The sequence below is a fragment of the Gadus chalcogrammus genome, chromosome 1 (genome assembly GCF_026213295.1).
Source record: "Gadus chalcogrammus isolate NIFS_2021 chromosome 1, NIFS_Gcha_1.0, whole genome shotgun sequence".
NCBI classification, from domain to species: Eukaryota; Metazoa; Chordata; class Actinopteri; order Gadiformes; family Gadidae; genus Gadus; species Gadus chalcogrammus.
In genome coordinates this window covers 23,666,553-23,679,751 of record NC_079412.1, presented here as the reverse complement: position 1 = coordinate 23,679,751, position 13,199 = coordinate 23,666,553, and the positions used below count along the sequence as shown (strand labels likewise).

At 48.4% G+C, this 13,199-nt stretch overlaps 1 protein-coding gene across 1 annotated transcript in view; it reads left to right on the top strand.

Moving 5' to 3' along the window:
- Positions 1 to 13,199, top strand: part of cep104 (centrosomal protein 104) — a 36,858-nt gene that overhangs the window by 2,400 nt on the left and 21,259 nt on the right. Inside the window, exons 2-11 of the mRNA XM_056597011.1 lie at positions 85 to 211; positions 646 to 822; positions 1,891 to 2,029; positions 2,269 to 2,331; positions 5,349 to 5,425; positions 5,846 to 6,014; positions 8,629 to 8,796; positions 9,347 to 9,676; positions 11,061 to 11,294; positions 12,113 to 12,280. Of these exons, the coding sequence (XP_056452986.1) occupies positions 99 to 211; positions 646 to 822; positions 1,891 to 2,029; positions 2,269 to 2,331; positions 5,349 to 5,425; positions 5,846 to 6,014; positions 8,629 to 8,796; positions 9,347 to 9,676; positions 11,061 to 11,294; positions 12,113 to 12,280 (1,638 nt within the window). The 5' untranslated portion in view covers positions 85 to 98. The remainder of the gene's footprint in view (positions 1 to 84; positions 212 to 645; positions 823 to 1,890; positions 2,030 to 2,268; positions 2,332 to 5,348; positions 5,426 to 5,845; positions 6,015 to 8,628; positions 8,797 to 9,346; positions 9,677 to 11,060; positions 11,295 to 12,112; positions 12,281 to 13,199) is intronic.

Here is a 13,199-nt window from a genome sequence, read left to right as displayed (position 1 = left end):
TAACCTTCAAATATGTAGTGGAAATTCAGAGAATGCCTAATTACAATGTATGTAATGTTATTTCCCCTGTCTGTACCATGTCAGTATCCACGTGGGGGATGCCGAGGAAGATAGGTTTCGTTGTGCTCAGCTCTTCTGGTCACGAAGGCGACTTCAGGGCCGAGGAGCTGATGGTCCACGCCCCCACCGTCCACGGCTGGCGCTCAGCAAGGTGGCGGTTCAAATATCACACCCCATGGGAGAGGCCCAAAGCCAGGGTTTGTCCCCGGTGGTCTGTTGTAGTTTATGGATTCATATCTCTCGCTCTCGCTCTCTCTCTCTCTCACCCCTTTTATTTTATTTCCTTTTTCTCTTTCTCTCTTTATTTTCTTTCCTTTTTCTCTCTCTCTCTCTCCTCCTTTTATTTGCTTTCCTTTCCTCTCTCTCTCTCTCTCTCTCTCTCTCTCTCTCTCTCTCTCTCTCTCTCTCTCTCTCTCTCTCTCTCTCTCTCTCTCTCTCTCTCTCTCTCTCTCCTTTTATTTTATTTCCCTTTTTTTCTCTTTCTCTCCCTTTTTTTTTTTTCTCTCTCTCTCTCTCTCTCTCTCTCTCTCTCTCTCTCTCTCTCTCTCCCTCTCTCCCTCTCTCCCTCCCCCCCACCTCCACCAGGTTCTGCTCCTACCCTCAGCAGATCACCCTCCAGCTGTTGGAACGCAGCCGGGTGCGGAAGCTCCAGCTGCTGGCCCACCAGTACCTCATCTCCGCCAAGGTGGAGTTCCACATCGGGGACTCGCTCCCGGACCCGGCCCAGCACACGGGACCCCCCTGCCCGCTGCACAGGCTGGGGTGAGACGGCTGCTCGGCCCCTCAGTAGCATGGTCACGTAGATCAACTGGTCGAGCATGGCCTCAACACTGTTCTGGGGTTTGGGGTTCGATTCCAACTGGGCCCTCCCAGGTTAAAATGTATGCATTCACCCATTTCTACCCTTACCCCTTCCCCTTACCCCTCCCCCTTGTTTTGAAGGGCTAAGGGGTAGAAATGGGATTGGGCCTTACCCGGGGATTCCACTGGACGCGTTACGGCAACGTTACGGCTGCGGCACGGAACGGCTGCGACGGCCGTATTCACGCGAGATCACGCGATAATCCTAAACCTAATGTACTCACCTTCCACTCCCAAAACGACTGCAATTAAATGCCACGCTTTGTCCTTCCGGCCATTGCCCTTATAAAAAGGATGATTTGGTACATAAATGACGTTGTGATAGGCTACATGAGCTGAGTATTGTGTTTTATTTAGAAAATTGACCGGATGCTTTATGGCTTTTACTTTTTCACTTCCTTCCCTGCTCGATCTGCTCTGTTGAAATTGACGCGGTTCAGCAACGGCTTGCGGCAAAAATAGGAATGCTACGGAATGATAGCGCTGCGGCACGGCGAGCCGCTCCTGGGACGTTGCTGAGACGTTCCGCAGCCGCGTCCGGTGGAAATGGTCTCATTGATTAGAGTGGAACCTATCTGCTGCGGTGACGCGGCCAAGACGTGCCGCAGCCGTAACGTTGCCGTAACGGGTCCGGTGGAATCAGGCCTTTGGGCCCAATCCCATTTCTACCCCTTACGCCTTCCCCTTACCCCTTCAAAACAAGGGGGTAAGGGGTAGAAATGGGATTGAGCCTAAATAACGTGAAAAATGTGTGTATTAGTATTTAGTGATTTTACAGATGCTTTTATCCATCCCAAATTACTACGATTTACTGTACCGTAATTTCAATTGTAAATATATTTACATTCCATTGCTTTGTTGTGTGTAAGCAGCGTCTCTGCCACCTATCCCGTAAACATGCTATCTCTGTCACACCACACAAACCGACCAAACACGTCGTCACCTGGCGCTGTCTCCTCCCCCCGGCAGGTACGTCTCTCTGTCGGACAACGAGAAGACGGGCTACAAGGCCCGCGAGCTCAAGTCCATCCACGTGGACGCCATCGGGACCTACCTGAGGGTGACCCTCCACCGTAACCACGCCAACCGCTACAACTACTACAGCCAGGTAGACCCCCCCCCCCCCCCCCCCAGGAACGCTAAAATATGAAATGATTATGTAAGGATGTATTGTTTATTGTTAAAATTAAGGACATTTGTTTTAGTTAAATAATGTAGTCGGATTCATCAGTCATTCCACTTATGAATTAGGATGAATGGGTGTAGTAAATGTCTTACTGCTTTGTTGTAAAATACGCCATTTTATGGGAAACACAAACTCAAATCAATTTGAATTTTAAATTTCAGGTTGCTCTGGTTGCCATTAATGTTCTGGGAGACTCTTTGGATGCCAATGCTTTCAACACAATTGTAAGTAACTTCACTTGGTGTGTGTGTGTGTGTGTGTGTGTGTGTGTGTGTGTGTGTGTGTGTGTGTGTGTGTGTGTGTGTGTGTGTGTGTGTGTGTGTGTGTGTGTGTGTGTGTGTGTGTGTGTGTCTATGACTCTACATCTGTGTAGCTATGAGTCTGTAGTACAAACATTAAGTTGGCTGAAACTCATGTTTACCACAAAGGAGCCAGTGATTCGACTTTTACTGGACTTGCACCAAAAGGACAGTAGGTGGCGCTATTGTACCGCCGTCTGTCATAAGGTACTTGACAACAGACCTAATTCACTATACAAACCCTCTAGAGAGAGCCCTGGTGGAAGCCATGAGAATGCAATGCACATTTTCCGTTTTACATTCCATCTCCCCACCCAGGTAGCATTTAGAATGCATTTTCCTTTGAGTTGTCATGGTTTCCCAAAAAGATTCTAAAAGGTGTCCCCGCTCAGCTAAGCAATATGGCCGCAAGGTGAATAGGGTCTCGAAAATAAATCCCGAATTTGACACAAAGTATAGACCGGTAACTACAAGGTTATTGTACTGAATCAAAAGGGTTTTATTACTTCCGCTAATATATATTTTTAAATATATATTTGACGATTGGAGATAGTGTCCGTAGCAAAGGGGGAGAGGGGGGTGTAAGTGTGTTTGTGGGGACGTGTGCACGTGTGTTTACCTGGATCCGGCGTCACTGTGCGCCCATGTGCGTGCATGTGTGAGAACGGGGGTAATGAGGCGGGGCAGAGTGGGGGCTGTGTGCGGCCGGACAGAAGGCCCTCAGTGAGCCTCTGTAATCAGAGAGAGAGACGCAGACGGATCGCTACTCCAGGAAATGGAGAACACATTAAAACACACAGCTTTAGGATAAGGCAAGGCCACACACACACACACACACACACACACACACACACACACACACACACACACACACACACACACACACACACACACACACACACACACACACACACACACACACACACACACACACACACACACACACACAGGGGCACACACAGAAAATACACCCTTTTACACGTACACATACACGTAGACATAAATGTGTGGATACATGGAGATACAAGATACAAATTCACGCATGAACACGTACCACTACCTCATGTATGAAGACGGCAACAGAAAAAGGCAATGGTGTACCTTAAAAAAACAAGAGACACACACTCACACACTCTCTCTCAGACACACACACACACACTCACACACTCTCTCTCAGACACACACACACACACACACACACACACACACACACACACACACACACACACACACACACACACACACACACACACACACACACACACACACACACACACACACACACACACACAGGAGAGATTCCATTGAACAAGCTGTGCATTGTTGTACGGCTAATCCGGCTGGCGGCACCTTGACCTGACAGGAACATGAGCGGGCGGCTGGAGACGAGGAGGAGGAGGACATCTTGTTTTCCTATAGCCCTATCTGCACTATGGATGGAACTTGCACTTGCCATGACACCGAGACCCCTACTGCGATACACACTGCGATGGGGGAGATCCGGGGAGCGGGGCGAGGAGCCGATAAGACCCGGGCCACATGGGGACATGGCCCGCGTGCATAATCCTCAAAGCACCCCATGAGATGAATGGTGTCTCCAGGGGGCCACGCCGGTCTCACTGCTTTTGTGTAGCAGGCCTGTGTTGCCAATGGCATTTAGCTGTGCTGCATGTAAACACTCCTCACCGCTGTTCACATTGTGTCTTTGTGTCTTGTTTTTTTTTTTTAATTCATGCAAAAGAAATCATGTCTTCCATACAAATGTCCTGTTTTTATATCGGCTCAGAGCGGAACACTGCTCAGTGTCACTGGCCCTTGACCAGCCGTAGTCCAATCAGTAACAAACTGCTCTGCCCAATCGGAAACTAGGAAGGCTTGTGCAGCACTTTTAGATTGTGTACCCGGGAGTGTCTAGTTCATCTGATCTCTGTGGGGTCTATCTATCAGATTGGTCGTTCTTCGAGATTGCAATCGCAATATGAACTTTATTTTCTCTCTCTCTCTCTCTCTCTCTCTCTCTCTCTCTCTCTCTCTCTCTCTCTCTCTCTCTCTCTCTCTCTCTCTCCCCCCTTTTATTTTATTTCCTTTTTCTCCTTCTCTCTCTCCTTATTTTATATCTCTCTCTCTCTCTCTCTCTCTCTCTCTCTCTCTCTCTCTCTCTCTCTCTCTCTCTCTCTCTCTCCTTTTATTTTATTTCCTTTTTCTCCTTCCCTCTTTATTTTCTTTCCTTTTTCTCCTTCTCTCTCTCCTTATTTTATTTCTATCTCCTTTTATTTTATTTCCTTTTTCTCTCTCTCCTTAATTTCTTTCCCTCTCTCTCTCTCTCTCTCTCTCTCTCTCGCTCAGTGTCACTGGCCCTTGACCAGCCGTAGTCCCATCAGTAACAAACTTCTCTGTGCCCAATCGGAAACTAGGAAGGCTTGTGCAGCACTTTTAGATTGTGTACCCGGGAGTGTCTAGTTCATCTGATCTCTGTGGGGTCTATCTATCAGATTGGTCGTTCTTCGAGACTGCAATCGCAATATGAACTTTATTTTTATCTTGTTGTCCATTCTCTCTCTCTCTCTCTCTCTCTCTCTCTCTCTCTCTCTCTCTCCCCCCCTTTTATTTTATTTCCTTTTTCTCTTTCCCTCTTTATTTTATTTCCTTTTTCTCCTCTCTCCTTATTTTATTTCTCTCTCACTTTTTATTTTATTTTCTCTCTCTCTCTCTCTCTCTCTCTCTCTCTCTCTCTCTCTCTCTCTCTCTCTCTCTCTCTCTCTCTCTCTCCCCTTTTATTTTATTTCCTTTTTCTCTTTCCCTCTTTATTTTCTTTCCTTTTTCTCCTCTCTCTCCTTATTTTATTTCTCTCTCTCTTTTTATTTTATTTCCTCTCTCTCTCTCTCTCTCTCTCTCTCTCTCTCTCTCTCTCTCTCTCTCTCTCTCTCTCTCTCTCCCCCCAGCCCAGCAGAGAGCAGCTTATTGAGCACTACCTCCACAGCACCCAGCTGGACAGTGCCCTGGATGGGACACACACAGGGTGAGAAAGAGAGAGAGACAGAGAACCACCAGGGAGCCACACACACTGGGGGTTGCAGGTGGTGTCTTCATGGCCCCGTGCATAGGGGGAGGGAACAGGGGATGGAAGCTGTTTGGGAGGCTATTTTTGTGATGTGGCTACCTTCACTAATATCTTTAGTCGTTAGGCTGACGTTTTCGGTTCAGATGTCATTAACAAGCTGCTAGGGGTTTAGGTATCTGGGCTACTGCTCATACTGTGGGAAAGATCCCCAACACTTATCTAATACTTGGTTATATTATTATATTATATACGTTATATTATCATATCATTTTGTTGTAGTTTTTAATATTTTTCACTGCCAAAGACTCCCCTGTACTGTCTGCCTTGGCGCCCCAATTAATAAGGTACAACCTACCGGTTCTCTCCGCTCTCTTCCAGTAAGTGTGAGTCCATCTCGCCACTCGACGACCTGGCGTTCGACATGTACCAGGACCCCGAGGTGGCCCACATCATCCGCCTGCTGGACCAGAGGAAGCAGGACGCGGCCCGCCAGGAGAGATTCGAGCTGGCCCGGGCCCTCAAGCAGGCCATAGCGGACCTGCAGAAGGTATGGGGGCTCGATCACTACAGCCTCGACGACCTTCAGACGGTTTGGAGGCCGGGGCTCGATCACTACAGCCTCGACGACCTTCAGAAGGGTTTGGAGGTGGGTCTTGATCACTACAGCCTCGACGACCTTCAGAAGGGTTTGGAGGTGGGTCTTGATCACTACAGCCTCGACGACCTTCAGAAGGGTTTGGAGGTGGGTCTTGATCACTACAGCCTCGACGACCTTCAGACGGTTTGGAGGCCGGGGCTCGATCACTACAGCCTCGACGACCTTCAGACGGTTTGAATGCCGGGGCTCGATCACTACAGCCTCGACGACCTTCAGAAGGTAGGTTTGGAGGCCGGGTCTTGATCACTACAGCCTCGACGACCTTCAGAAGGGTTTGGAGGCCAGGCCTTGAACCCTCCAGCCTCGAGCAGCAAAATGTATGGAGGCCGTGTCTGAACCCTACAGCCTTGATGACCTGCAGAAGGTCTGGAGGTCGGGTCTGAACCCTACAGCCTCGTTGACCTGCAGAAGTTATGGAGGCCGGGTCTGAACCCTACAGCCTCGTTGACCAGCAGAAGGTCTGGAGGTCGGTCTGAACCCTACAGCCTCGTTGACCTGCAGAAGGTCTGGAGGTCGGGTCTGAACCCTACAGCCTCGTTGACCTGCAGAAGTAATGGAGGCCGGGTCTCGAACCCTACAGCCTCGTTGACCGGCAGAAGGTCTGGAGGTCGGGTCTGAACCCTACAGCCTCGTTGACCTGCAGAAGTAATGGAGGCCGGGTCTCGAACCCTACAGCCTCGTTGACCTGCAGAAGGTCTGGAGGTCGGGTCTGAACCCTACAGCCTCGTTGACCTGCAGAAGTTATGGAGGCCGGGTCTCGAACCCTACAGCCTCGTTGACCGGCAGAAGGTCTCGAGGTCGGGTCTGAACCCTACAGCCTCGTTGACCTGCAGAAGGTCTCGAGGTAGGGTCTGAACCCTATTGCCTCAATGACCTGCAGGTGTATATAAACCGGGACTAGACCGGGTCTTTATTTGCCCTCTATTTGTTACTATTTAGGAAGCATCCACTGAGACACAAACAATAGTGGGCTGCTGATTCTGCCGCAGTAATGCAGTGTGACCAAATGGGACACACAAGTGCGATTACACAGACCTGGATCAAACTTTTATAGGACATCTTTAGTTGTATTCATCTTTAATTCAGATTTTTTGATTTTCTTAATATCTTAACCCTGTTGCCATGTGATTGCTGTCGAGGGTGTTTGCACATTAGAATTTCACTGAACACAGTTTTGTGTTGCGGCTGTGGCAATATGCATCAGCAGCAAGAAAACGAATTGATATGCAAGTACACATCAGTTATGCTTTTGTATCTATAATATTTATTCCATCCCCCCTCTATACTCTATAGTTCACACTCCAGTTGCTGAAGAGTGAAGGAAAGGGTTTGCTTTTTGGCTGACAGACATGGGCTGTGAATGATTATACAAGTATCCATTCTGTACATAATTAGTCATATAATCAGGATGAAGCACGTTGAAGCATACATCCTGCATCACAGCCTCAAACATCCGTGGCTTTTCTTAACATCCCTGTCCATTCCCCATGAATTTGTTTCGGGACAAAGCAAATACGTCATACATATTTACCCACGTCTTCAATTTACTCGCTGACTATAAAATCTCACCTCTGATTACGTAGCTACACTCTTATTTAACTAAGGGGTTTCCGTGACTGGTCAAACAGTACACATGACCTGAAACGATATCCTTTTTAATGGCCGAACTGTGTGTAACTGTAGTCTTTAAACATTGTCCGAATGCCTTGTGTGTCCTCGGTAGCCGTGACAACCATAAATTCTTAATACCCCAACAGCTGCAGTGACCATAAAGGGCGGTAACGAGGGTGAACACACCTGGCCCAGGTAGCCTCATTAGCATAGTCGCAAAGGTAGGCGTCTGACCTGAAACCACAACCACAAACTGAGAGCAATGGATCACACACTGACATGTACTGAGCGTGGATGTGCTGAGCGTTGGTTAGAAGAACAACTCGCGGGAAACACAGGAGATGAGCTCGATGGCCTAGTATTACGGCCGTCTTAGTTCATTGGGACTTTTATTTTGTATCGCCTCAGCCTACAGGCATGGGTGAGAAGGGAGTTCATTATCGCAATGATTCAGTTAAAAAAAAGAATCAGCTTAAAGTTTAGGGTCATTTATGTAACGATAACGGACTCGAGCTGTCTACTGTTTTGTGTCTCTTTGTGTGCCTAAAAATACTTTCACAATTGATATATTTTGAAATAGGGCGCCTTATATCGTGTTTATCGTGCTCCATGGAAAGTGGATCTCTGGTGGTGACCCCTCTCTCCCAACTGCCTCCCTACTATTGAAGTTTAGCCCCAGATCCAAAATGTCCACCCAACCCCCCCCCACCCTTACCCGCTGTTGAATACCCAAAATGGCTGATGGCCCAAATCAAAAATGTCTAACGCTTTTGGCTATTGAAGTATGGCACCGGATCCAAAATGTCCACCTTCCCCCCCTCTCCTAACCTGCTGTTGTACACCCAATATGACCAATGGCCTGGATCCAAAATGTCTGCCTCTTCGTCCCCAGGTGGGGGAGCGGCTGGGTCGCTATGACGTGGAGAAGCGCAGCGCCTTGGAGAAGGAGGACTATGAGCTGGCGCGGAAGAGGACGGAGCAGATGGAGGAGTACCGGGGCAAGGTGTACCATCAGCTCCAGGTCCACGACCTGCTAGACATGGCCGCCATGCAGACCCTGGTACGCACCGGGCAGCGCTACGATAGGACTGTGCGATAAATCGTATTTTTATCGTGATTTTGATTTTCGGGTCAAATGATCTCCAAACTGATACAATCAAGTTTAAATTCTTATATATTTTACATATATTTGTATTATTCTTTTCAATTTTTATTAAAATTGAAAAAAATTAACAGCTGGATATATTTTTGTACAGTTTCTATTTGAACATGTATTTTTCTAAAGGGGAATTTCAAAGTTCTTAGTAACCTCTTGCCTGATGTTCATGCAGGTTTCCAGAAGGAAACATTGAAGGTCCAAGGTTCCTGGAAAAGATTAGCTTTAAATCCTGTTCACGATTTCCTATAACTCCACCTGTCACGTCTTTGAACTTCCTTAAACATTTAAATTAAAGTTTCCTTTGACACAATGAAATTTTCTGCTAGGGGTTAAGGTATCTGGGCTACTAATTGTCACAATAAAACCTTTCCCCTCCTTGTGCCCTTTTAACTCCTTTCTGCATTCCTTATCTTTCAACTCTTTCTCCGGTCTTCCAACCCTTTTCCGACAGTTGTCGACAGAGCTGTCCCCATCTCAGGGGTCTCCCTCGCAGCCGGCGCCCCCTAGAGGCCGGGAGGGGGACCAGCCGGACCACCACCCTGCAGCCCAACCCAGGGTCCCACTGAGTCCACCACCACCCGCCCGGCAGGGGGTCTCCAAGCCTCGCCGTCTGACTCAGTCCCCCAAGAAGGCGAAGAAGGCTCCCCCTCGCCGCGGAGGGTCGGAGCGGGCCACGCCCGGGCCCGACCCCAGGAGTGTCAGCCTGGCGTCCCAGGACCTGGACCAGGACCAGCCGGGGAGGGCGGGTTCAGGACCACACTCGGACGTGCCCAGAATAGACGTGAGTGGGCCCCTTGGGTGTAACAAGGGCTGGAGGATGTAACCATGGGGACCGTTGAGCTTCAGCTTTGGTACTTTAACCCTCCCTATGGAGATTGTTGGTCACGGTGGCTCTGCTTGCGATGGAAACAATTGAGAATAGATCAGGGAAAATATGATCATAAAATACAGCTACTGATACGCATGAATTATACAAAAAGAGGCGTATATGTAAGCATAAATGTACATACAATACAATTTAAATATATCGTAGGAAATTTGCACATTTGGGCAGAACAAGTACAATGTTATACTTATTTGAAACGTCCACTATGAAACGACCTTGAATTAAATCACTGTGTAGTGTGTCACACAGTGACACAGTACACTGTACATTAGTTGTCTATTCAGCTAAAAGCTGAGAACGTTTTTCAGGGACCTTCTGAAGTGTGGATGTGTAGAAGCCACCGAAGACACAACTCATTCGTACAGTAAACGTCTTCCCTAAGGTCGGACAGACAGACAAACAATGGGGAGGAACATGGACACAGGGTAGCGGCAACACTGATTGCCGATTGATCCGGAGAATGGATCGTAGATCAGAATCAAACTTAAAAAGTCAACTTTGATCTTGTAAAGAAGGTTTTTTTTGTCAATTCTGCTCCATATTCAACATGGAGGGACAACATGGGCAGGTGGATGCTCACAACATCGGGGGGGTTTCCACCTGTTGCTAAGCCTCAGGTAGGGCCCCTCCCTGCTTCACCACCACAGACACTGGTTAGGGTTTCACTATTTAATTAAAGGCGTGCAACAGTTGGCTGGCCCTGGGTTATGCCATGCTGGGACTGAAAGCAGAACGCTGTTCATCCCCCTCCCACACACACACACACACACACACACACACACACACACACACACACACACACACACACACACACACACACACACACACACACACACACACACACACACACACACACACACACACACACACACACACACACACACACACACACACACACACACACACACACACCGGGGGCTGAAGTCTGAAGCTCAATGAGCGAGGGTATAATTATATTACATTAGAGGTTCATAATAGTACAGTTATTTTTTTTAATGGCAGCTTATTCTTCAATGCTGGCTTTTCATTGACAGATATGTCAACGGCCCATTCATTGCTTAAGCTCAAATTATTTGGTGAATGTGATTAAATATAATAAACATTTCCAAGTATTTGTTAGTTTGTTTACATATGATATCTCTATATTATATATAATTCGTCTGATTATTTTATTTGCATTCATTATTGCCAGGGCAAAGTTTATTGTCGGGTTATTGCCTCTCGCCTGAGTCGGTTTGGTTTAAGGCGGATGCGTAATGCCGCGGGCGGTGTGTCTCAGGTCCCCAGCGTGCCTCACGAGGACAGACCCCTCCCTGCCCTGTGGCGCACCAGCGGACCGGCGGAAGTCCTGCCCCCCCGCCCGGCGGCGGAGAACTCCCCCGGGCCCTCCCACTCCCCCGGGTCCTCCCGCGCCAGCCCCACTCTCCCTGGGGGGACGTCCGAGGCAGAGCCCCTGTCTGAGCAGGCCCAGCGGGAGGCCGGCCTGCCCCTGGAGGTTTTCGGAGAGGGCCTGGTAAGATGTGATTGCGAGCGCAGTGTGACGTGGCAGCACGCCGTGTGAATGTGGCCGGGCTTATCGTCTGACTAAACAGGAAGTCATTCAAATTAAATCAGTCTTCCACTTTATATTTACTTACCATGTTCACGTTCTGATTGGGTCTTATACATGCTTGACACTGCCGGTAAACCTCAAACTCCTCCCACGCCAAGCCCCTCCCACTATACTATGTTCTCATGTCAAACTCCTCCAACTTCTACCATGTCAAGGTCCTCCTGCTTTAGTATCCGCCCACTTTAAACTCCTCCCACTTACAACGGCTCCTCCATCAACCCCTCCTTCTTAAGAGCATCCCCACTGTCAAAATTCTCCCACCTTACAAGACCCCCACTCCGTAAGCTGCTCCGACTTGAAATACTTTCCACCTCCACTCTCTTCTCAGACCCCTCCCATTTGGTCGTCCCACATCTTCTTAGTAACAATCCTCCATTTATCTTTTGAGTGGCTCAAGGTGTTTTATATGCACGGCTGTAAAAGCACGTTCCACCCTATTAAACTTCATCATGGTTCCTAGTTAAGGACACAAATCTAGCCATTAACTGGGTTACTCTGTTTCCCTGAATCATGCACCGTTGGCAGTTGTGTATACTGTGTACCTAAACCTGAACAAAATGGTACTGGGTTCGATCCCTTAAATGTCTGCCGTCCAACCTTTTACAGAGCCTTTCCTTGACCGACATTCCCCTCACCCGCTACCTGCTGCTGAATGAGGCTCATTTAACCTCTTAACATTCCCATATCTATACATCAAATCCATGTATGCTCCGCTGTAGGTGGCTGGGGCGTACTCCAAGAACTGGGCCCACCGGGAGCGGGCGCTGGAGGCCGTCTGTGACAAGCTGCGGGGGGTAGGGCCCGGTACCTCCAAGGAAGAGCGCAGGAACCTGGTGAGGGCCGCCGTGTTCCTGGTCAAGAGAGCCCTCCTGGATAAGCTGTCTCCCGTGAGTCTCCTGGATTCCTAATCCTCTCCTCCTCATTATTGTTGTTCTCCCCTTTAAGGCTTGTGGTTGTCCTGGGTCCTCGGCCAATGTGGTGGTTTGAGTGACGACTGGACTCTATTCATTCCCGTTAAGGACATCTTAGGAAAACGAATAGCCGTAGGATGTGTTCTGAAATGCTCGCGTACGTATGAGGACTTTTAAAGGTGACATATTATACCACACGGTGTGAGTGCGATTAGCCATTACAAGCCGTTTGGAAAACCGCAAGTGGGCGTGTCCACCTAGATGGTGGACACGGACCTGTTGGTATAATATGTCACCTTTTGATGTCTCTGGTCCGAATCAGGTTGGTCAGGTTGAGCCTCCTCAAAACCTCAAGATCACCAGTAGAAACAAGGTTAGCTTCTTGTGTGAAGAGGGTTCTGGGCACTTCAACACGAAATACACACTTCCAGAAAACACCACACTAATCGTTAGTGAGGTGAGGGTAAAGGTTGGAAATTCACAGGGCGCAGAAGCTTGAGCTGTGAAACCCCCTTGGTATAGATGCCATGGAAGACTACTAAAACCTGGTGTGTGGTGAGCGTTCTGGCGCAGATTGGCTGCCGTGCATCACCCAAGTGGGTGCTACACACTGGTGGTGGTGAGTTAGGTCCCCCCCCTTCACTGTAAGCGTCTTTGGGTCATTGAAAAGCGCTATATAAATATAATGAATTGGGTGTCAAGCAACGAAGTTGCGAGACAACCTATTGTTTTCGTACGTTTTCCTATTATTATTATCCTTCAGTGGGAGTCTATGGCAGCCCATAGAACGCCTTGGTGAAAAGTTGTGAAATATTGCACACTGGTTAAACCCCCTCAAAAGGCAGTCCCATTAGCCCATGAAGCAAATATCAGGTCGCTAGCTCATCAGCTCTAG